Below are 21656 nucleotides of genomic sequence, written 5' to 3' on the forward strand. Positions count from 1 at the left end.
AGCACTCAGAGAGGCCATTCAGTCTGCCACCACCCTTTCCAGTTGCTCAGCACTCTCACGTGATCTAGAGGGCTCAGGGGTGCTCCCGGATCTCAACTTCCTGTTCCTCCAGACCTGTCTGCTGGCCTCTTTGATGGTACTTCAGCCCTGCCTTCAATCAGAAGTGGGGGTGGAAGACTGAAACACAATGACGAGCAGAGCTCAGTGGGGTGCACCTGGCATAGTCAATTCACATCAGTCTTAAAGTCAGCGCAGGACTGAAGTCTTGGGTGTTGTCTCTGCTGGGTGACCTTGGGCAAGTCACATCACTTCTCTGAGCCTGAATTTGCTCACCTGAATGATGTGGATACTGATTCTCACCGTGTGGCAATTAGCAAGGGGATGCAATGAGCTACAGTATGTACGGTGGTTAGCCCAGTGCCAGGTACACAGGAACACAAAAGTTCAAGTCTCTCTCCTCTTGATTCCCCTCCCTTTGGCTGGTGCAAAAGACTGGGAAACAGGCTGGACCCTTTTCTCCTATGCCCCACAGTCCCAAAAAGGAGGACATTGCAAAGAGACCAGCCAGTGCACACCTGGAGGCTCTCCATGTTTTCAGGTCGTTCAGGATTGGGCCTTCGTTGAAGTCACTGGTGCCTCTACCATAGGATGGCCACCTGCCTCCGCACAGAGCTAAGTACCTGGGGGTCCTCAGGACAGAAGACACCCAGAGCAGGCAGAGGAGCAGTGGCAGGTGCAGGGGGAGGGCCAGGGATGCTGGGAAATTGTTGAAAACAACTCAGTTACTGAGCACCTCTCTGTGCCTTGGTTTTCTTATCTGTGAAATGGGTATAATAGCATCCACCCTCCCAGAGCTGAGACGACTAAATGGGATAATCACAGAAACAGGTTAGAACTGCACCCGACGCAGTACACGTGCCATAAACGCTGTTTTTATTGTTGATCGTAGAAACCAGTGATACACTGACCTCTTCAACCCACAGATGTAATTTTGAAGGCCATACATTGCTTACATATTTTTAACTAGTTGCCAGCATTATAAAATTGGGAGATTCTTTCATTTTAAAAAAATCACATTTCTGCTTTTTGAAAACGTGAAAGGCGGAGCATCCCGGGGCTGGCTCTTCCACGAAGCACCAGTTGTTGGTCCAAGAGGCAGGACTCTCTCTCGTTCACCAAAATTCTGCTCAGCACTCTCTACTGATAACTATCCCGTGTGGCTTCCGTCAACATTCACTGAGCATCGTGTCGTCATCATCTCTCAAAACTGTGTACTGCGGAAATTATTACCCCCAATCTCTATATGAGCAAACTGAGCCTTAAAGAGGATTAAAGAGCCTCAAAGAGAAACAATGACGCCAGGCACTTACTGAGCACTTCACGGGCCCACCTTTGTGTTCAGCTAGCCCCCATTTTGCAGATGTGGAAAGTGAGGCTCAGAGGTGTGTTGTCCCTTGCCCGCCTGCAGTTACAGAAGGAGCTAGCATGCAAAACCAGAGTTCCTGCAATGGGGCTGACCCCTCCCACCACCGCTGCCACCACAGCAGCCTGCAGACCTCACGCACCCACTCCCCGCTGGAGGGACCAGCCTACAGCCCCACACAGGCAAACTTCAGGGTCACATGCAGACAGACGGCAGGGACCGCTGGGCTGGAGGGTCAGCCAGTCTGCCCCAGCCAGACAGGCAGAAGCACAGACTTAGGAAAACCTCCTCGTGCCCAAGGAAATAAGCCAAGAGACATGATTAACTGTTCGAGGATAGGGATCTGATAAAGCCGAAGACTCCACGCCCAGGGATAAGGAAGCCAATTACTTTGGGAAAGGTCTCCTATTCAACTTGGAAAATACCCCTGGTCTCGCATGGAATCACACTGCCACTGTCTCCCTACACACGCTCCCTGGGATTTAGCTCCCTTCGGAATAGATATATATTTATATATATACCTACATACATTTTTTTCTTGTACAGAAATGTTAAATTCTCAAGATTAAGTATCTTCAGTTGAGGAAAATCAATTTAGTTCTTTGAAGAGGCTGGAATTGAAAGTCATGAGCCTGAAACTTACTTTCTTGCCAATTTTACTGATAAAAAAAGTCTCTTCATTCTGGCACATCTCCCTGTATTGGCTGCTCCGAATGATTCCATTAATTGATCTGGGTGACTGGCACTGAAGCAATGCTTACTAAGGTTCCCAATGAAACTGGGGCAGGCAGGATGACTCAGGAACCATAGGCCTGTGCGACCAGAGGAACTCAGGGCTCTGGCGGTCGGGCCCAGGGAGATAGGAAAGAGGCCTGAGATCCCAGGAGGGACCCCAGATGTATCCCTCCTTGTCTCATACATGCCAGAGGGAAGCTTTTTGGTGATGTGCCCAGAATCAGAATCACAGATGGACAGAACTTAAGGGGGACAGAGGCCATGAGTGGATGTGTTTAAAAACAGGGTCCCAGGATATAGGACGAGCACAGTGGGTGGCCATCTAGGGAAGCAGACTTCAGACCCATCTGCCTAAAGGTGACTGAGGTAGTACATTTGACCCTGAACCTGAAGCTGGCAGAGAACGACCGCCTGAAACCAGTATCACAGCCAGCTTCCTGTTCATTTACCACCAGAGGCTTTCATGTGTCTTTCCTCAAAGTCTGGTGGCCTGTTGCTCCCTCCAGCCCCACTGGAAATTTCTGTCTCCTTTTATGATGTAGTGTTACTGGAAAGAGCATATGTTTTGATGTCAGGCATGCCTATGTATAGAAGGAATGGCATGCTGTGGGGAGGATGCAGGGAGGAGTTTGCAGAATAAGAACAAGCTCTTCTTCTATTCTGAGACGGAAGGAGTGGGGCAGGACTCCCTGAATGGTTCATTTCAAGTGACTTTTGCCAGGCTCGAGATTTTACCGATGGCTGACTATGTGCATGGAAGGGTGAGTGGGTAAGGTGGATGAGGCAGAGAGGTGGATGGATGGATGGGCAGGTGGTTGACTAGATGGATGAATGGATGGATAGATAGGCACAAGGCCAAGTGGGCGGTCAGATAGTTGAGTAAATTAGTGTATAGAGGCTGTGTGAGCAAATGGGTGAGAACCTGAACATGATGAATGAGGGGACAGCGGGTGAAAGGAGGGGTGGAGGGACAGATGGGTTGCATGCATGCATTGGAGGTGTGAAGGGAGCCCTGATGGCCTCATCAGCCCCTGGTTCCCAGCTCTGGTAGAAGAAGGAGGACTTGGAGAGCAGGAAGGACAGATGGGAAAGGAACTGAGCGTGGGAAAGTAGTATTTTAGCCACCACGACCAGGAGGGCGGAGTATCCGTGGAGCGTGTGTGCCTGGTAAGCGGGGGTGATAGGCCTTGGATGTCTGATTAATGGAGTAGTTAGTGCTGATTATCTGAAGAACAAAACAACCATATTGAGAAATAGCCTGTGTGAGTATGTGAGAGTATATCAGTTATCTATGGCTGCATAACAAATTGTCCAACACTTAGTGCCTTAAAACAACATTGTGATCTCCTAGTCTGTGGGTCAGGGTTCAGCCCAGCTTGGTTGGGTCCCCTTGGCTGATGTCCCACTGGCTGCATTCAAGGTGTCGGCTAACACTGCAGCCATCCCGGGGCTCCAATTCCAAGCTCCCTGACGTGGCCCTTGGTGGGATTCAGTTCTTCCTTGGCTGTCAGCTGGAGGGTGTCCGTTCTCCACTGACCGTTTGCTGGAGGCTGCCCTTCGTTCCTTGTCTTATGAGCCTCTCCGTGGGCGCCTCGCAACACAGCAGCTGCTGGCTTCCCTCAGGGCAGCGAGAGAGAGCACAGCAGGATGACAGTTCAGTCGCACGTAACCTAATCTCCAGAGGGACATCCCATAGCTATGGGGGGCAGTTAAAAGCAAGTCTTGATGTCCAGTCCACATCCAGGGGTGGGGCTGAGTCCCAGGGATGGGGGTCACTGGAGCCATAGAGAAGCTGCCTGCCGCAGAGAATCCAGGCAGGAAAGGTAGCAGAGTAAGAAAGGACCTGAGGGATGAAAGAGGCTGGGGGTGGAGGAGGTATCTGAATATCAGAAATTGTCTACAAAATAAGAAATGTCTGGTGAGTCAGAAGGGCTGGACATTGGGAAAGTTTTTAAGGGCAATAGTGGGGGAGGGGCATTTGGGCTACAGGAGGAGCTGAAGTAGAGGAGGAGCTGAGAGGACAGACTAGCAGGAGAGAACAGAAGGTTTGGAGGCAAGAGTTGCAGAGGTAAGAGAGTAATTATGGAGGTGGAGTAGCTGGAGAGCAGAAAGAGCTGAAAACAGGAGAAAGGCTGAGGCCCGAGAGGAGCTGGGAACAGCCCGCTTGTGCTCTGGTAGAACCCACTGAAGCTCCAGGCATCCAAGCCCTTCCAGGCCTTTGGCTTTGGGGGCAGATACATTTGCAGGCGGGGGAGTGGTGGCTTGTCTGTGAATATGTCCCCAGACCCTGTGCCCAAAGGAGCTATCACTGGTACTTGACAGAATCTGGGCTCAGGTGGAGTTCCAAGTGGGGTCCTGCCCGCAACTTTCGGGGCCTCCCCTCCCCATGGCATGCCCGAGTCTACAGGAGCCAGTTTCAGAGGGGACAGTCCTCACAGAGCTCGGAAGCACCCGGAGGGTAGAAGGTACACTTTCCTCCTAGCCTCTCCCCACCCCCACCGTCCGCTCCTGGCAGACACAGTTCCTTCCCCATCTCCTGTCCATCCCCCAGCCCTGCGCCAGCCTGTTTGAGCACACCCGTGTCGTCACGAACACCGGAGCCGGGCCCGGTGCCAGTCAGACAGGCTGACATCACAGACGGGCATAGCCAGACTTGGAAACTGCCAGCACAGTGGGGCCTGTGGGGCCACCTGCTCCCCCGAGATCAGCGGGGGCAGGGCCCATCCCTGCTGGGAGCAGGCTGCTGGCAAGCACTGCATTCATAAGAAATCTCATGAAGGCCACACCCCCTGGTCTGCCCAGTCTCCTCAGCAGCAGGGAACATTCGGTGTCAGCCCCCTGTCCCCACCCCAGGGCCCTCTCTGAGTCTCCCTGGCCAGGCAGCAGAAGCGCAGCAGCCCACCCACCGGGTCTGGTCTTAGGGACGCTGGTTCTACTCACGCAGCAGCATCTAGGCCGGAGGCTCTGGGGACACAGGGGCAGGGCCTGCAGACACTCTCTGGCAGCCCCACGCCTCCGGCCATCCTGGAGTTCTCACCCCACTTCTCCCTCACTGCGGTAAAGTGGGACACAAACCCTCCCCTCGGACAAAATCCTCCCGAGACACAGTGCACTGTGGTTGGCTTGGGGGGCCCAGGACCCACAAGCTTCGCCCTCACTGCCATCCACCTCTCCCTCTGTACCTTCACAGTGGTTTCTGTGAGGCAGTGCCACTCAGTGGTTAGGAGCATGAGCCCTGGAGCCGGAAGGTCTGGGTTTCAAGCCTGGCATTGGCCTTTGGTATCTGAGTGACTTTAGGCAAGTTACTTAGTCATGCCTCAGTTTCCCCATCTCTAACATGGGACTAATGTACCTGCCTCCTATGCTTGCTGTGAAGAGTCAATGAATAAATGCAGTTAAGCACTTAAAATAGTGCCTGCACATATAACTATTTAATAAATAAGTAGAGAAAGAAAATTAATTTTGTAAAAGTCAGCGTGAAAACCCCTTGTGCTGTAGCAAAGAGCCAGAGGTTTCCAGACAGGTGGGCCTGCATCTGAATCTTGGCTTTGTCACTCACCAGCCCAGTGTTTGGGGACCTGCCCTCCTAGGGCCTCAGTGGCCACATCTGAGCAATGGGTGGCGCCCCCTCACGCTGAGCCCTGTGGGCAGACCTCCCTGCCCGGAGCCTGGGGTGTGCAGTGCTTGGTCCCTGGTAACTGTGTGTGCATCGCCCCTCCCCTCATGGCTCAGAAATCCAAGATCTCCACCTTCGAGAAGATGTGGGCCTTCATGAGCAGCAAGCCCTCGGCGCTGGTGAAGAACAATGAGGAGGGCATCCAGAGGACGCTGACGGCGGACTACGCGCTGCTCATGGAGTCCACCACCATTGAGTACGTCACCCAGAGGAACTGCAACCTCACCCAGATCGGGGGCCTCATCGACTCCAAGGGCTACGGCATCGGCACCCCCATGGGTGAGCCAGAGGCTGCAGCCGGGGATGTGGGGGAGGCGGGGATGTGGGGGAGGCGGGGCTGGGCGCCCTCATCCCCTCCCACTCACAGTCTCCTGCCCCCACTCCCAGCTCCCCCCTACTGAGCCTAGAGAGGTGGCATTTCCTCTGCCCAGAGGTGAAGGGGGTACCTTGTGAGGTCCGCCCTGGCCTCAGCAGAGAACTGGGGCAGACCCAGAGGTGGGGACCGTTCAGAGGTCACACCTGCTCTCCCTGGCCTGACCCCCGTGGAGACAGCCCTGACACAGTGTGCCGTCCAGGGGCCTGTGAAAACAGGGATCCAGAGGGAAGACTCCCTACCTCAGGGGAGGACCCTCCCGCCCACCCAGACACATATATAAAGAGAGAACTTCTGGCAACTGGCTCCCCCTTTTCGTGAGCTCACCGAGAGGGCCAGGGATGGTGGCTGACACCGGCCGGAGTGTCGCCAGGGGCACCCAGGCTGGATCAAGTGCCGCTGACATCCGTCCCTTCTTCCCACGGCAGGCTCCCCGTACCGGGACAAGATCACCATCGCCATCCTGCAGCTGCAGGAGGAAGACAAGCTGCACATCATGAAGGAGAAGTGGTGGCGGGGCAGCGGCTGTCCCGAGGAGGAGAGCAAAGAGGCCAGCGCCCTGGGCATCCAGAAGATCGGGGGCATCTTCATCGTGCTGGCCGCGGGGCTGGTCCTGTCGGTGCTGGTGGCCGTGGGCGAGTTTGTGTACAAGCTCCGCAAAACAGCAGAGCGAGAGCAGGTGAGCCCCTCTCGCCGGTGCCTGCAGGGGAGAGGGAGGGAGGTGGCAGAAAGGGACTTGTGCTGGCGTCACACCTCTTGTGTGCCAGGCACGTGGCAGTGTCAGGCCCTGCCCTCATCAGAGCACCAGGAAGCCCGGCCAGTCCCACCCACACCGCCTCCGCGCACACCTGCCCATCCCCGCGGCTCCCTCCCAGGCCGAGCCCCGCCATCTCCAGCTGGACCACGCAACAGCCACCAGTCTGGCCTTCCTGCCTCCACACTTCCTCTCTCCTACCCGCCCTCCACCCACAGCCAGTGCCCTGCTTAAAACTTGATTCAAACCATGCCCTTCCCCTGTGTAAAAGCCTCCAGGGTAATTACTGAAGCTGGGTGATGGTTACCTAGGGGTTCATTATATTGTTCTCTCTCCTTCTGCCTGTATTGGCAGATTTCCATATTTAAAAGTTTAAAAAAGAAAAGGGCTCAGAGGCCCAGCCCAAGCGCTCAGATGAGAGAACGTGTCTAATTCATCCAAGCCTGGCTGGTCAGTGGCTCTGGGTCCTGAGAGCAAGTTAGAATCACAGGGAGAGAGCGTTTTAAATGCTAATGTCCTGGCCTCACTCCCGGAGAGGAGTTTTAACTCCTCTGTTTTAACTGCTCTGTAGTAGGGCCTGGCATTGGCCTCTTAAGAAAGTATGCAGGGTGGTTTCAATGAGTGCCTGAGCTGAGGCCACTGTGCTGGGGAAGCGCCTCTCACAGTGAAGCTCAGAGCCACACAGGGCCGGTGCAGAAGTTAAGTCCTATGTGTGGGGACCGTTCGAAGCAGGCAGCTTTTTACATCCACCAGAAACGAAGTGGAGGCCATTATAACCAGGAAGCCTGAGTCAGCAGTGCACCCACCAGAAGTGGCCCAGGATGTGGTTTTATTTACAAAGATGTTTGTTGAAACATGAATTATCGCATAAAAAAAAAACTAGGAAAAAAACTCGATGTCCAATAATCAGGAACACCTAAAAAATTAAGATACATTTTAAAAAAAGTAAACTCTTTAGGAACTGCCATTATCATTGGAATTGAATTCCACCAAAAAGCCTCCTGGGTCTAGTCCTTGCCCACCTCTGCCGGCCTCCCCCCCACCCTGCCCCTCCCCTTCTCCGCTCCATACGCACTGGTCTCCCTTTTAGTCCTCGATGTGCCAGACGTGTTGCAGCCTGGGGCCCTTCGCACGGGCCGTCCCGTCCACCTGAGGTGGTCCTCCCCCCAGAGTGCCGTGTTCTTGGCGTCTTCTGGTCATTCCGTTTCCCCTCAGCTGTCACTTCTCAAGTAGCCTGCCCACCTGTCCCTACTTCCAACCCCTCTGTAAGCCACCTCACTGCTTTAGTCTTAATCATAGGTATCACTATCTGAAGTTATTTGTTTACATGTTTATTATCTGTTTTTATCCCATTATTGGGCCATACGCTCCCTGAAGGTTGGGAGCGTAGCTGTCATTTTTCACTGCTGAATGCCTGACACCTACAACAGTGCCTGGCCCAGAGAAGGGGCTCAAACAGTATTTTCAGAATAAAGAAAGGGAGGTGGGGGCTGGTGTTCTGTGTTTGGTGGGTGAACAAGGAGAAGCTTGACGAGGCCACATGGCTGGTAAGAGGGAGAACCAGAAGTCGGAGGCAGGTCCCATCCCCCACACCGCAGAGCCTGCGTACGGGCAGTCTTGCTGCCGATGCTCTTGGCTCGCTGGGTAAACTGAGGCACTGGTAGTCCCCGCGGCCTTCCAGGCAAGCTGCAGGACAACCTCTGCCATCAGATGCCTGTGAGGGATGCTGCCCTTCTGCTGTCCCTCTCGGGTACTCACAGGGACTTTGGCCAGAGGAGGCCACTGCCACCCACCTGCCCTGCAGGGACCTACCTCCCAGATGCCCACCTTGAGAAGCACATGCTGGACTTCCCTGAGTGAGAACACAGTGACTGTCCCCTTAGCTGGAAGCCCTCCCAGGAGAGGGGTCCCCCACACACTCGTCAAGTGTGTCTTAAACCCAGACCCCGCGCCAGGACCAGTGCCGGGGGCTGGGCTCCTGTGGAGGAAACTAGCTGGTTCCCACTCTCATAACCCAGTGGGGAAACATTGGGTCAAGTCCTCGAACTTCAGTGCATATGCCGCCCAGAGCTTCGGTTTGCTCATCTGTAAAACGGGGGTGAGGTGATGCTACCTGCCCTGCGACCTTGGTCTCCAAACAAGACTGTGATGCTCCGTAGGCTGCTATACAAACTAATCATCCTGCAGAAAGCAGGGGGTGGGTGGGGTGACAGGGTAAGAGAGACCCGGTGGCCTTAGCACAGGCTCCGGAGCAAGGGCAGGCGTTGGCTGGAGGTGCAGGGCCAGGCCTCACCCATCTGCCCCTTTTCCTCCCACCCCCACCCCAGCGTTCCTTCTGCAGCACCGTGGCCGACGAGATCCGTTTCTCCCTCACCTGCCAGCGACGGGTCAAGCACAAGCCGCAGCCTCCCATGATGGTCAAGACAGACGCCGTCATCAACATGCACACGTTCAATGATCGCCGGCTTCCGGGCAAGGACAGCATGACCTGCAGCACATCTCTGGCCCCCGTGTTCCCCTGAGCACTGGTGGGGTGGGGACTGCCGGCCTGAGGGGCAGGGTGGAGGAAAACAAAGGAAACTGGAAGGAATGTCCCCTATCCCCACACTGGGCTTGGGGACCAGAGCTGCTGCCTGCCCTTTGGGCCAGGAGCCCTCTGCCCTTACCTCCTGGGAAACCAGCAGGACCCCAAGCCAGCTGCTTGGGCTTCACCCTCTTCCTATTTCTTCTATGGGTTTCTAAAGCTGCCAGCCGAGACAGCCAAGGCCAAAGGAAGCACATGCCTCTCTCAGGCCAAACTCAGCTGCCCCTCAACTTTCCTCCACAGTCAGAAGTTTCTACCATGGCCCTGCAGAGGCCAAAGAAAACGAAATCTTCACTCTTTTATCGCCACTCCTTCCCCCTGAGCCCAGGGCCCCTGGGGCTCGGCTGAGAGACCAGAGACACCAACCCTGGGCATCTTGAGCATGGTACAGCTGGGTTGCCAGCGGCAGCTGAAGATGGAGGACGGCCATCCCCCGTGCCTGGGAAGACTCCCTCCCCGCAGGGCTGCTCACGTGGTTCTGAACTCCTGGATTTAGCACCGCCTGTGGCAGCCTCTGTTTGGGCAAAGTTGAAGGCAGAGGCCTCCTTAGGGGGAAAGAGGATTTGGGGTCTGGAAGAGAGGAGAACGCACAGAGGCAGGAATTCTAACAGACCACGTCCGGTGGCCCCCACTTCTCTGGAAGAGTGGGGGAGTGGTCGGAGAAAATTCTCCTCCACTTTCTGGCCAGAGGAGAGAAGACCCCCGGACCCTCTCAACAAGGAGGATGCCCAGAGACTCAGCCAAGAGTTGAAGCCCAGAGGAACCGTGGATTCCGTGGAAATTCCATAGGCCCCTCAAGTCATCGGCTCTTATTTTGCTGGTTCCCAAGCTCTTTTTTAAACCCTGGTGGCATTAGGGACCCTGGGCTCTTTGCCACGTACTCATCAGCAACTTCCTGTTCCTGGCCAGTTGGCCTTGAGACCCTCGGTCATCTCGGGAGAAAGTGGCCTAGGTTAAAAGGAAAGTCAAGTCAGGCCTCCTCCAAAGAGGGGTCCAGGCCCTACTGCACAGGCTAACTTTAGGGTAGATGGGGAAAACTAGAGGGGCCCCAAAGAACTCCCAGCCTCCTGGACTTGCCAAACCTGAAGATACCCCCCCCGACAAAATGAAAGTTTTTAGGGGCAGGCTATCATGGCTGGTAGAGACCCCAAGGGTGGGAAGAGAGAAGCTGCCTCCTGGAGAAATAACCAAAGAGCCCGTCCAGAGACACAAGGCAATCCTGGCCCTGGTCTCTTGTCCAGAGCAGCTGGGACCTTGTGGGACTTGGGGGTCCATCAGAGAAGTAGCAGATGGGGTACCAGTGAGGGGTACACCAGATGACCTGTGGATTACAGCTAGCTGTGATGCATGCTCTAGAGGTCTGTGACTTTGAGATTCTGGAAAAAGAATGAGACACAGAAGGGTTAGGAGCAAAGTGTCCTTAAAGAGAATGTGATGGGGCCTGCAGGGCTTCCCACAGCCAAGGGCAGAGGGCAGTCCTCGAGCAGGGGAAGTGGACAGGTGATTCTGGACCACCCAGGAGCACCAGCCCCCCCCTCCCACCTCTCTCCTGTTTCTGCTTGAAGGGCCTCATTCGGGAGGAGCTACATTTAGGTCTCAAGGACCTTCTCAGCTGGGGTGAAGGGTAATGTCTAGGTTCCCCAGGAACTTCCAAAGCAGGAGAGCACAGTGGACTCACGTGACAACTACTGTCCCTCCTGGGAACTGTGAGCTGCAGGACCAAACCAGCTGGTTCCCAGAATCAGAGCAACTCTGCCTGGCTGTGTGCCCTGGAGGTGGGAGAAGAGGCCTGACGTGCAGCGGAGCTGACACATGTAATGATAGGAAAAGCCATGTTGTCGTGAGCTTCTGGGTACAGGAGTGTGTGTGTTCGTAAGTGTGAGTCTGTGTCTTGTATGTGTGAGTTTGGGGGCTGGAGGAGAAGGACAGATTTGGACATATCCACAGTCCAGGGCAGGCAATAATAGGAGAACCCTTTGGGTTCTGCTGCGTGCATGTGTACACATGTGAGCATGTGTGTGAATTGGGGATGAAGGGGACCACTCTGGACAAGCAGCAGAGCCCTATACATGTAAAAACAGGAGAAGCCATGTCATAGCGGGGTTCTGGTGAGTATATGTATATATACATGCATGCATGTGTGTGTGTTTGTGCATGCATGTGCATTTGTGCACCAAATGGCAGAGGGTGGAGGACAGGATAAAACCTGCAGCATTGCCAAATATGTTTTAAAGGAGAAGCCATGTCACCAAGGGGTCCACGTGTGAGCACGTGTGCACAGGCATGTGTGGGCCTGTGTGTGCAACAGAGAGCACGACAGAGGACAAAACCAGACAGATCTGCAGCAAGGTCATGTGTGAGCCTGTTGCGAGGAGCCGGGGGAACTGGAGTTTGTGAGTGTGTGTAGGCTCACGCATGTGTTCAGATGCACGCATATGTTCCAGCTCACTGCAGGAGCAGAGACAGACAATCAGGAAAGCGGGGCACCAGGGTCTGCTGGCACTGCTGTCACGGGGACAGGTCTTTTGTCACAAAGATTTGCTGAGATGGTCTAGGCATAGGCACAGGGAGACTGGCCAAGTGCGGGCAAAACTTCAGGAACTCGTGGCTGGTGACTCCTTTGCTCTAGGCAGAGTGCCATGTTTGAAGGGAAAAATGACATATTTTTGCAATTTCCAGGTAACAGGATACTAATGAGAGTATTTGCCCATTTGCTGCCATCAACCACTAGTAAGGCCCAGTAACCACTGTCCTTCTTCATCTGATAGAGTTTCTTTGCACATGCCCACATCCATGCTCATATCACACACACATGTGTGTGCCTCCATGTATAACTCTCCATGAACATGTGTCTTGCTGAGGCTATGCACATAGACAGACTGTGATGAGAGACAGAAAAGGCAGCGGCATGGGCTAGGAAGACTTCAATCAAAGGAGTAAAGAATGGAGGATATCAGAGATGCAGTTGAGTTCGGGGAGTCCCCCAAAGGCACTGAAATGATTTGGGGGACTCCAAAATGGAAGTGGGATGACATGCTGCCTGATCTTCCCTCCCACTTGAGCCTTATGTCCATATGTGTGGCTAATGTTCAACTTCTGGCTGATGTCCTGTGTTTGTCTTTGAGACCAGCCCAAGGTTCAGAGTGCAGTGGAAACCGCTTCTGCCCAAGTGTGAGCTGTGTCTGTCCCAGGTACTAAAGGTTCTGCTACATCTGGGGGGTGGGGGGTGGAGAAAGTGTTCCCAGCAGGGAGGACCATTTGGAATCCAAGTTTGGGCCCACCTGCCAGCGGGTGTGGACGGCACTACAGCGGATATACGTGGGTGGGTGCATGCACAGAGGCACTGAGGTCGGGGGTTGAGAGCGATGGGGACTATAAACACTGGTTTGGACAGAGCAGAGGATGGAACTTGCCTGGGCAAGTGCTAGACTGTCCCTGTCTGGCCCCAGAGTGTCCCCACCTTCCACCCCCATCTCCCACTTCAAAACGCCAGTGCCTCCTCTCAACCTGCTCACATTGGCCAAGTTGAGGGGCAGCAGTGAGGAGAAACACATACACCCCGCCATGACCTTTGGGCTTTGAACAATGAGCCCTCCTTCTCTCTCTCCCCGAGACCTGTTACTGGTCTCCTGCTGTGGCTGCTCAGACCCCCAACACAGCCAAGACACTGCCTCAGTTGGCGGAGCACCGTGGCTAGCCCAGGCGCTGGTGGGGGCCTGGCAGCAGTAGGTGGAGACTCCAAGTGGCTAGAGGCCACTCCCCCTCAAGAAGCTCTCAAAAGGCAGAATTCCAACCAGGACAGTCAGAAGCACCCTCCCTGCCTTCTTTTCCAGGGAGTGCTGTGTGGGGCCTTGCAGCTGCTTCGTCACTCAGCATGAAGCTGATCCCTCCCCAGGCCATCCCCAGCTATATGCACAAACATCTGGAACCAGACTGAACTCTGGCCCGTGCCCAGAATGGTCCTGCGTGGAGTGGCATCTGGAAGGGCCTAGCTCTGGTCAAAATTGCTGTATGGACTTAACACCTGGGACCGGCCCAGCCCCCTAGACAGATGCAAAAAATGAGCCCAACCCTGTAGACATGTCTCTGGAATAGACACATCTGGAACAGACTCCCAAATTGGGTGGACACATCGGGAACTGGCGCCACCGCTCACCACTGCAGAGGGCCCTGCCCTCTGTCCCCATGTGGGTTTCACACCTTCATGTCCGTCTTGCATTTGCCCTGAGTTAACATTTCAGAGCTGAGGCCATACGTGAAGTCACAAAACGGTTTTTGGTAGAAGGTGAAAATTCTGTACACTATATATATGAGTGTAAAAAGATATATATATATGCTGTATATATATATATGCACAGTGTATATATGACCTGTAGCCCATGTGTATACGCACCCCTCCCCGCACGTCTGCACACGGAGTGTACATAACCCAGCCAGTATGGGTGGGGACCAGGTGAGAGATGGGGGCTACAGCAGCACAGTCCGGACAGAGGCCGCCTGGGGCAGGGCGGCAGTGCCCCGAAGGGATGGGGAAAGGCACACACGCGGCTGAACTGCAGACCCCGAGGAAAAGGGCAGAGCTGTGCAGGCTGGCGGAGGGACGGGGGTGGCGAAGGAGCCTCGTCTCCATCTGAGAGCGTCTGCAGCAGAACAGCAAGGCCTGTGGCTTGAGAGCAATGTCATACCAGTACTTGGCTCCTGAGACCTGCTCAAACACCTGTCTGCACAACTGCCAGGTAGATGTCTGGTTCCACCTGGAATACCCCAAAAAGGCTAGTGTGTCATAGGTGGCAGAGGCCTCTGCCTCAGAGTCTCACCCCACACGTGGGCACAGCTCATGGCTAGGGAAAGCACTTTTTAAAGACAGTGGCCCCAAGGACATTGCCAGCATGCCAGTATGATGTCCCAGTGTCCTAGTTATTGACCCCCTGTCCCCTGCCTTCTAGAACAGATGTCACATCACCCCGCAGTGTGTCTCTACTTTGCAGATCAAAACTCTGAGGCCTCCAGGTGCCGGGAAGCAGCTGTAGACCCAGCAATGCCGGTTACGAGTCTGTCCCACCTCAGACAACCCCCCAGCTCCATGTGACCCAGAGGCCAGCTGTTGAAGGAACAGATGTGAGCAGAGCAGTGACATGCATGAAAGATGAGAAACCAACAAGGCCCGCCCAGTCCTAGCACAGCCCATGCCATGTCTCCCCTTTCTCTGCCCTGTAGCATCTGCCCCGGCAGGGCAGTTGGCAGGGATCCCCCAGAAGAAACTGTAGACCTCCCTCCCTACAGATTTGTCTATTCTCTGCAATGCTGATCCCTTCGCTAGTGGTCCGGCCCTGCCACGGGCCAGAGAATCTCCGGAGCACACAGGGGAGAGAGGTCTGGAGCGTGCTTCCACATGGTCAGCAGCCCACCCTCTGTTTCAGCCCCGCGCACCAGGCTGCTCTGCACTCAACTCTGGGTCTGCCTCCAGGGCCCTGGGCAGAGCACATCTGAACCCAGCCCCCTGTGGAGGGCCCTGTCACTGTGCTCCAAACCCCCATCCCATCTCTGCCTGCTGGGCCTCCCATGATGAGGACTCGGGTCCTCAGCCCCTGGGCTGAGCCCCCAGCCAGCACCATGTGAGACCCCCAGCCTGTCCCACCACCCAGACCAGAGTGCCTGGACGCCCCCCGCTCCCACACAACATGGTTCCCACACACTGGTCTCTGGGCCATTCAGGGGATGCCCTTTGTGGACATGCAGAATTTCTATGAATATAGTTTTTTGTAAACATTTTGTAACAATTTGGGTTTCATAGTAACTGTGTTACTTGCCAATCATTCTAGGCTAATGTAAATAAATTTCCAAACAAATTCGATTATTTTCCTTTTTAAGACACTGTGATATATCGAAGTGCACAGTTTGCTGTATGAAGTAATATGGTTTTAAATTTTAAATAAAGAAATGTTTCTAGAAAACAGGAACCCCTCAAGCTGTGTTTTCTGCTTCTCTTCCCTCCCTAGAACCAGAGGGTGCTGGGCAGTTGACTTGTGGCACCTTCACCCAGGGCGGACTGCCCCAGGCCGGAAACCCTGGTGAAGAGCAGGTGGGTGGTCCAGCTCAGGCTCCTGGCTCCCATGAGAGATATGGAGGGTGTAGCATCTGTCCTTGACATTGTCTGACCTCCATCTACCCTTCTCATGGGCATGTCCCTCACCAACTCATCTCTATCCACATAACTGCCTTGGGAGTTGCCATGTCCCTATGTGACCCTGCCTCTTGGGCTCAGCTGGGGAGGATGAGTGGGCCTCTTATCCAAACTCGGTCCATCAGAGATCTTGCCTGAGCTCTTGCAAACTAGAAATGAAAAAGCTCTAAGTCAACTACCCTTGGGAGATGGAAACTGCACATATAAAAATGGTTCAGTAAATGAATGGATAAAAAAACTATGGTACATGGTACATTTACACAATGGAATTCAATGCAGCAGAGAGGGAGAGAGAGAGAGAGAGAGAGAGAGAAGAAAGAGGGGGGGGCGGAGAGAAGGAGCTCCTACCCTTTGTGACAGCATGGGTGGGGCTGGAGAGCATTATGCTAAGTGAAATAAGCCAGGCGGTGAGGGACAAATACCATATGATCTCACCCTTAGGTGGAACATAATCAATGAAAGAAAAAAGCAAATAAAATATAATCAAAGACATTGAAATTAAGAACAATCTAGGACTTCCGGCCAAGATGGAGGTGTAGGTAGAAATACTGTACCTCCTCGCACAACAAAACTTAAGGACAACAAAGACTTACAAACAAAAACACAACCAAAACAGACAGAAAATTGAACTGTACCAAAGTCCGACAACGAACCATTCATCCAGACCAGTAAGAGGGGCGGAGTCGGCGCCAGTGGAGAGGGGTCGTGGCAGGAAGAGGGGGTGGTTGGCAGATGCGGGAGCAAGGAGGAAATGAGCAGACCCAACCCAGTGAGGCATATAAGGCCACTGGCTGACTGAGGACACACATTCACATGTAGATAAACCAGGCAGATTAAAGAGCAGTGACAGACAGCGCAATCCAGGGTCCCGGCACCAAGAAATAAAGCCTAAAAGCACCAATTGGAAAAACTTCCGGTGGTTGAGGTGCCGGGAGAGGCTCCCAGCCTCACAGGAGAGTTCATTGGAGAGACACACAGGGTCCTAGAACGTACACAAGCCCACCTACCTGGGAACCAGCACGGGAAGGGCCCAATTTGCTTGTAGGAAGTGGCAGAGGGGATCTAAATCCAAGAGAGAGCGGAACAAGCGCCATTCCTCCCTCTCTGACCCCACCCCCACATACAGCGTCACAACCCAGCGACTAGGTTGATCCGCCCTGGTGAACACCTAAGGCTCTGCCCCTCGTACATAACAGGCACGAACAGACCAGAACACTGTGGCTCAAACTGAACAGTTCAAAGCCCCAGGGCCAATACTTCTAAGCAACCAAGGCATAGACAACCTATCAGATGCACAGTTCAAAATACTGGTGATAAGGATGCTCACAGAACTGGTTGATTTTGGTTGCAAATTAGATGAAAAAAAATGAAGGCTACACTAAGTGAAATGAAGGAAAATGCACAAGGAACCAATAGTGATAGAATGAAAACTGGGAGTCAAATCAATAGAGTGGACCAGAAGGAAGAAAGAAACAATGAAACAGAAAAGAATGAAGAAACAAGAATTTAAAAAAATGAGGAGAGGCTTAGGAACCTCCAAGACATCTCTAAACATTCCAACATCCGAATTATAGGGGTACCAGAAGGGGGAAAGGAAAAGCAACAAGTGGAAAACTTATTTGAACAACTAATAAAGGAGAATTTCCCCAGTCTGGCAAAGGAAATAGACTTCCAGGAAGTCCAGGAAGCTCAGAGAGTCCCAAAGAAGGTGGACCCAAGAAGGAACACACCAAGTCACATCATAATTACATTAGCCAAGATTAAAATGAAGGAGAGAATTCTAGAAGCAGCAAGAGATAAGGGAACAGTCACCCACAAAGGAGTTCCCATCAGACTATCAGCAGATTTCTCAAAAGAGACCTTACAGGCAAGAAGGGGCTGGAAAGAAGTATTCCAAGTCATGAAATCTAAAGGCCTACATCCAAGATTGTGCTATCCAGCAAAGCTTTCATTTAGAATGGAAGGGCAGATAAAGTGCTTCTCAGATAAGGTCAAGTTTAAGGAGTTCATCATCACTAAGCCCTTATTATATGAAATGTTAAAGGGACTTATCTAAGAAAAAAAGATAAAAATATGAACAGTGAAAGGACAGCAAACTCACAGTTGTTAACAACCACACCTAAAACAAAAGCAAACTAAGAGGACAGCTAGATCAGGAGCGGAGTCACAGAAATGGAGATCACATGGAGGGTTAGCAACAGGGGAGTGGAAGGAGGAGGAGTGGGGAGAAGGTACAGAGAATAAGTAGCATTATGGTAGGTAGAAAATAGACAGGGGGAGGGCAAGAGTAGTGCGGGAAATGTAGAAGCTGAAGAACTTATGACACATGTACATGAACTAAAGGAGGGAATGTGGGGGGAAGGGATGTGCAGGGTGGAGGGGAATGAAGGGGGGAATGGGACAACTATAATAGCATAATCAATAAAATACATATATTTTTTAAAAGAACAATCTAACAATAGCCAGAGGGGAGGGGACAATGGGAAGAAGGGTTTTCAGTAACTACTATAAAGGGACACATGGACAAAACCAAGGGGGAGGGTGGATGCAAGGGAGGGAGGTGGGTTTAGCTGAGGTCAAGGGGAGTGGTGGGGAGAAAATGCAGACAACTGTAACTGAACAACAATAAAGTGATTTTAAAAAATGATTCAGGTTGGGGCATGTGAAGCAGGAAGGGATTGAACACAGATGGTTACAAAATTAATAAAGAAATGAAGAAGCCAGGCCAAGCTGGGGCTCCAGTGGCTCCCAAAGCAACACAGAACTGACCCCAGGCAGCAGCTGCTTCTGAGACCGCCGGAACCATGAGGCAAAAGCCCCCCCAGGGCTGCAGTCCAGGACTCAGAGAGCCCGGATCGAGCAACTGCTGTCCCCACTGCTCCAGCGCGATTGCTTCTCATCACCCAGGAAGTTGGAGATGGATATTGGAGTGAGGCTGAAAAAACCTCACGTTCCCAGTGACAAAACAACCCACAGGTGCAGGGGAGGGTGGCGTCTGCCTCACTTCTGCCCTCCAAACTCACGCAGACATTTAACTGGTAAAGACTAATTTGCATCCAGAGCCCTCCATGCTCCCCTATGACATCGTCATAATCATAGCCAAATTGAGCAGTAGCTCTGTGGCAGGCACTGTGCTAAGTTCTCGACACATATTATATCCTTTCACCCTTGTCTCAGACAGCTCAGCCCCCGACTACACCACATTTCAGTCCCAGTGTCCACCCCCTCCAATTTCCTGAGGGGTGACTGTGACAGTGACTGGACCAGTTGGGCCAGTTGGTTGCCTGTGGTTCAGTCGGCTGTGGAAGAGGGAATGAGGACAATGAAATCACCATGAAATCGTGGGACCCGGGTTCTTCGCTTTAGGAGAGTTGAGAAAACTGGAAAGTCCCATAGGAAGATATGCGGGTTGGAAAGAGCTTCTAAACTATGAACTCTCCTTTTCCACCACCTGACAAGGGCCAGGTGAGCCAAGCCAAGACCTCAGAAATCCCTGCAGAATGGAGAGGAGCTCAAGACCCAGTGGGCTGCAGTATCTGAAAACTCTGGTCTGGCCTGGAGCCACAGCTCAGGAAGAGGTTTTGGGTCCAAGCCAGGTGAGAAGCAGGGAGAGGCCCTGGGTTGGAAAACATCTGTCAGCCACTGGGAGGCAGAGGTGAGGTCTATTCCTTAAGAGTGAACACAGTTGCATTCAGAATAGACTTCAAGACCAGCACGGAGTGGGGTAATATAGACAAGGAAAAAGGAAGAGACCTGGAAAGAATGAGGTCCACAGTGGAGATGAAGAAACAGGTAGAGCACCCACTTGTTCATCTGTCTGTCTATCCATCCATCCATCCATCCATCCACCCATTCATTCATCCACCCATCAAATCACCCACCCGTCTACCTATGTATGTCTTTCCATTCACCTAGACTTGTCAGCCAATTCTCTATTCCTGTCTACCTATCTACCCACCCTCAATCCATCCATCCATGCACAGAGTTAAATGAGTATGTTGGGTATGAGCCCCAGCTCTGCCACCTACTAGGTGTATAACTTGGAACAAGCAACTTAATATCCCTGGGCCTCAATTTCCTCATCAATAAATCACATGATCATGAACCACCCTCTTACTCCAACTACCACGACCTCCTGTAGAGTGGTTGTGGGCGTTAAAGGAGAAAAACCATGCTAAGCACTTAGCACAGGTCTGGGCGTATCATAAGCCAACAATATGTGATAGTAATTTTATTAAAAAAAAGGACAAAGAGGAGAAGGAGAATTAGGACTTACTATATGCTGAGTCTCCTGGGAATATAGTGGTGAGTGGTGAAGCAAGTCTCCTCCTCCAGATCTCAGAGCCTGGACCAGAAGCCAATCTGTGACCCTCTGGGCTATGGACTAGGCTCAGCCAGACTTCTCAGGGTAGTGGGGTGTCCCTGATTGTCTCTGGATTGAGCAGAGAAAGGAAGAAACCTCCTCGGCACCCTTAGCCTCTCTGAGAAGGAGTATTTGACCACCCTTAGCCCCTGACTCTACCCCTCAGAGCCCATCTCCACTGTCATGGCCCTCCCAGGCACTGAGCTCTCTCTCTCCAGGGGGGAAAATGGACCCCACATCACCAGGCACTTAGTACCAGACAAGCATCACTGTGAGCACTTTCTACCCATTTCCCAGGAATTAAACACTGACCCTCTGAAGTAGTTTACTTCTTCACCATTATACCCCATTTCACAGTTAAGGAAGCAAGAGATCAGAGAAGTGGATGGACTCGCTCAAGGTCACACAGCTAGTCAGTGCGGCATTCCACACCAGAGCTGGAACACCCAATGGGGCTGCCTGGCTCCCAAACACATCGCCATTCTGCCCTTCCCAGAAGGCTCATCCTCAAGATGTGAGGTCCTGAAACCTCCCCCTCCCTGGCTACCTCCTGAAGAGGGAAAAGCAAAGAAGGGAAGGGAGGGGAGTCAGGAAGCCAGAGTTCAAGGTGGGCATCGGGGTGGGGGCAGGGTGGCTGTCATGGCTCAGGCCCCAGTTGCTATTAGCTAGACCATTTCTGCCTCAGCCGATCCCCTTCCTGCTCCTCCTCACTCCAGGTACCTAGACACCTGCTCCTGGTTCCATTGCACCAGACTCTCAAGAGCAGGACTTTCAAGAAGCTTCTTCAGTCAGGGATCACGTGAACAAAGACTTACTCTAACTAGAGCAAAAGGGACCTTGTGATAAGGGGTCTGATGAAAACACAGCCCAGCTTCTCCCTCCCTTTTCTCTCCCTCCCTCTCCACCTTCCTCCCCTCTCTCCCTTTCTCCTTTCCTGGTCATGGCAGGAAGTAGCCATCCCCATTCTGGTTCAAGTCCTCCTTCTGCAAGGCCCAACAGCAGCTACCAAGAGTGAAAATGTCCCAATCCCGATGACCTGCCCACCTGTTGAGCAGAGGGCACTGGATGGGGACATTCTCAGAGAAGGGGTATGCCAGAGACAGTACACCTACCTCCAGACACTACTTCTTAAGCTTTCACACACATACCCTAGGGATCTCAGAAAATGAAGGTTCTTGCTCAACGGGCCCAGGAGGGTCTGAGATTCTGCAGTACTGACAAGCTCCAAGTGATGCTAGAGTCCACTGCCCCAGCAGTAAGCAACCATGCTGTAGAGGGGGCAGGATGAGCACAGGCCTCAGGGGACCCTCCTACTCCAAGCTCAGAAGGCCCAGAACCCCACCCCATTCAACAACAGCACAGAACTGAACCCGGCCCCTTCTATGCCTTAATTCTCCCCCATCTTAAGTGGCTATTCATTGTGCTTCCTACGGCACACCCATCTTTTTCCCTCTGAGATGCCCCAGAATATCTAGGCTAGAGGGGCTCCCAGAGTCCTTCTCAGGGCCCCTCTGCTGGACCTAGTGACAAGCCCCGCCAAGGAGTATGATCGGGGATTCTGGAG

General features: G+C 52.9%; 1 protein-coding gene across 2 annotated transcripts in view; it reads left to right on the forward strand.

The window, feature by feature from the left end:
- Window positions 1-15459, forward strand: part of GRIK3 (glutamate ionotropic receptor kainate type subunit 3) — a 214887-nt gene extending 199428 nt beyond the window's left edge. The window contains exons 14-17 of one of the 2 annotated variants that reach the window (XR_005064571.1): window positions 5891-6113; window positions 6636-6886; window positions 9289-12736; window positions 13379-15459. Coding sequence is in view for 1 of the 2 variants with exons in the window: in XM_037032575.1 (XP_036888470.1) it covers window positions 5891-6113; window positions 6636-6886; window positions 9289-9483 (669 nt within the window). In the remaining variant the exon portion in view is untranslated. Of the gene's footprint in view, window positions 1-5890; window positions 6114-6635; window positions 6887-9288 lie in introns of both variants that reach the window. The other variant, XM_037032575.1, reaches the window with a different exon arrangement.
- Window positions 15460-21656: the final 6197 nt, after the last annotated feature.

Source organism: Sturnira hondurensis, unplaced genomic scaffold (genome assembly GCF_014824575.4).
Source record: "Sturnira hondurensis isolate 20B ecotype Veracruz unplaced genomic scaffold, ASM1482457v3 Scaffold0021490, whole genome shotgun sequence".
Taxonomy (NCBI): domain Eukaryota; kingdom Metazoa; phylum Chordata; class Mammalia; order Chiroptera; family Phyllostomidae; genus Sturnira; species Sturnira hondurensis.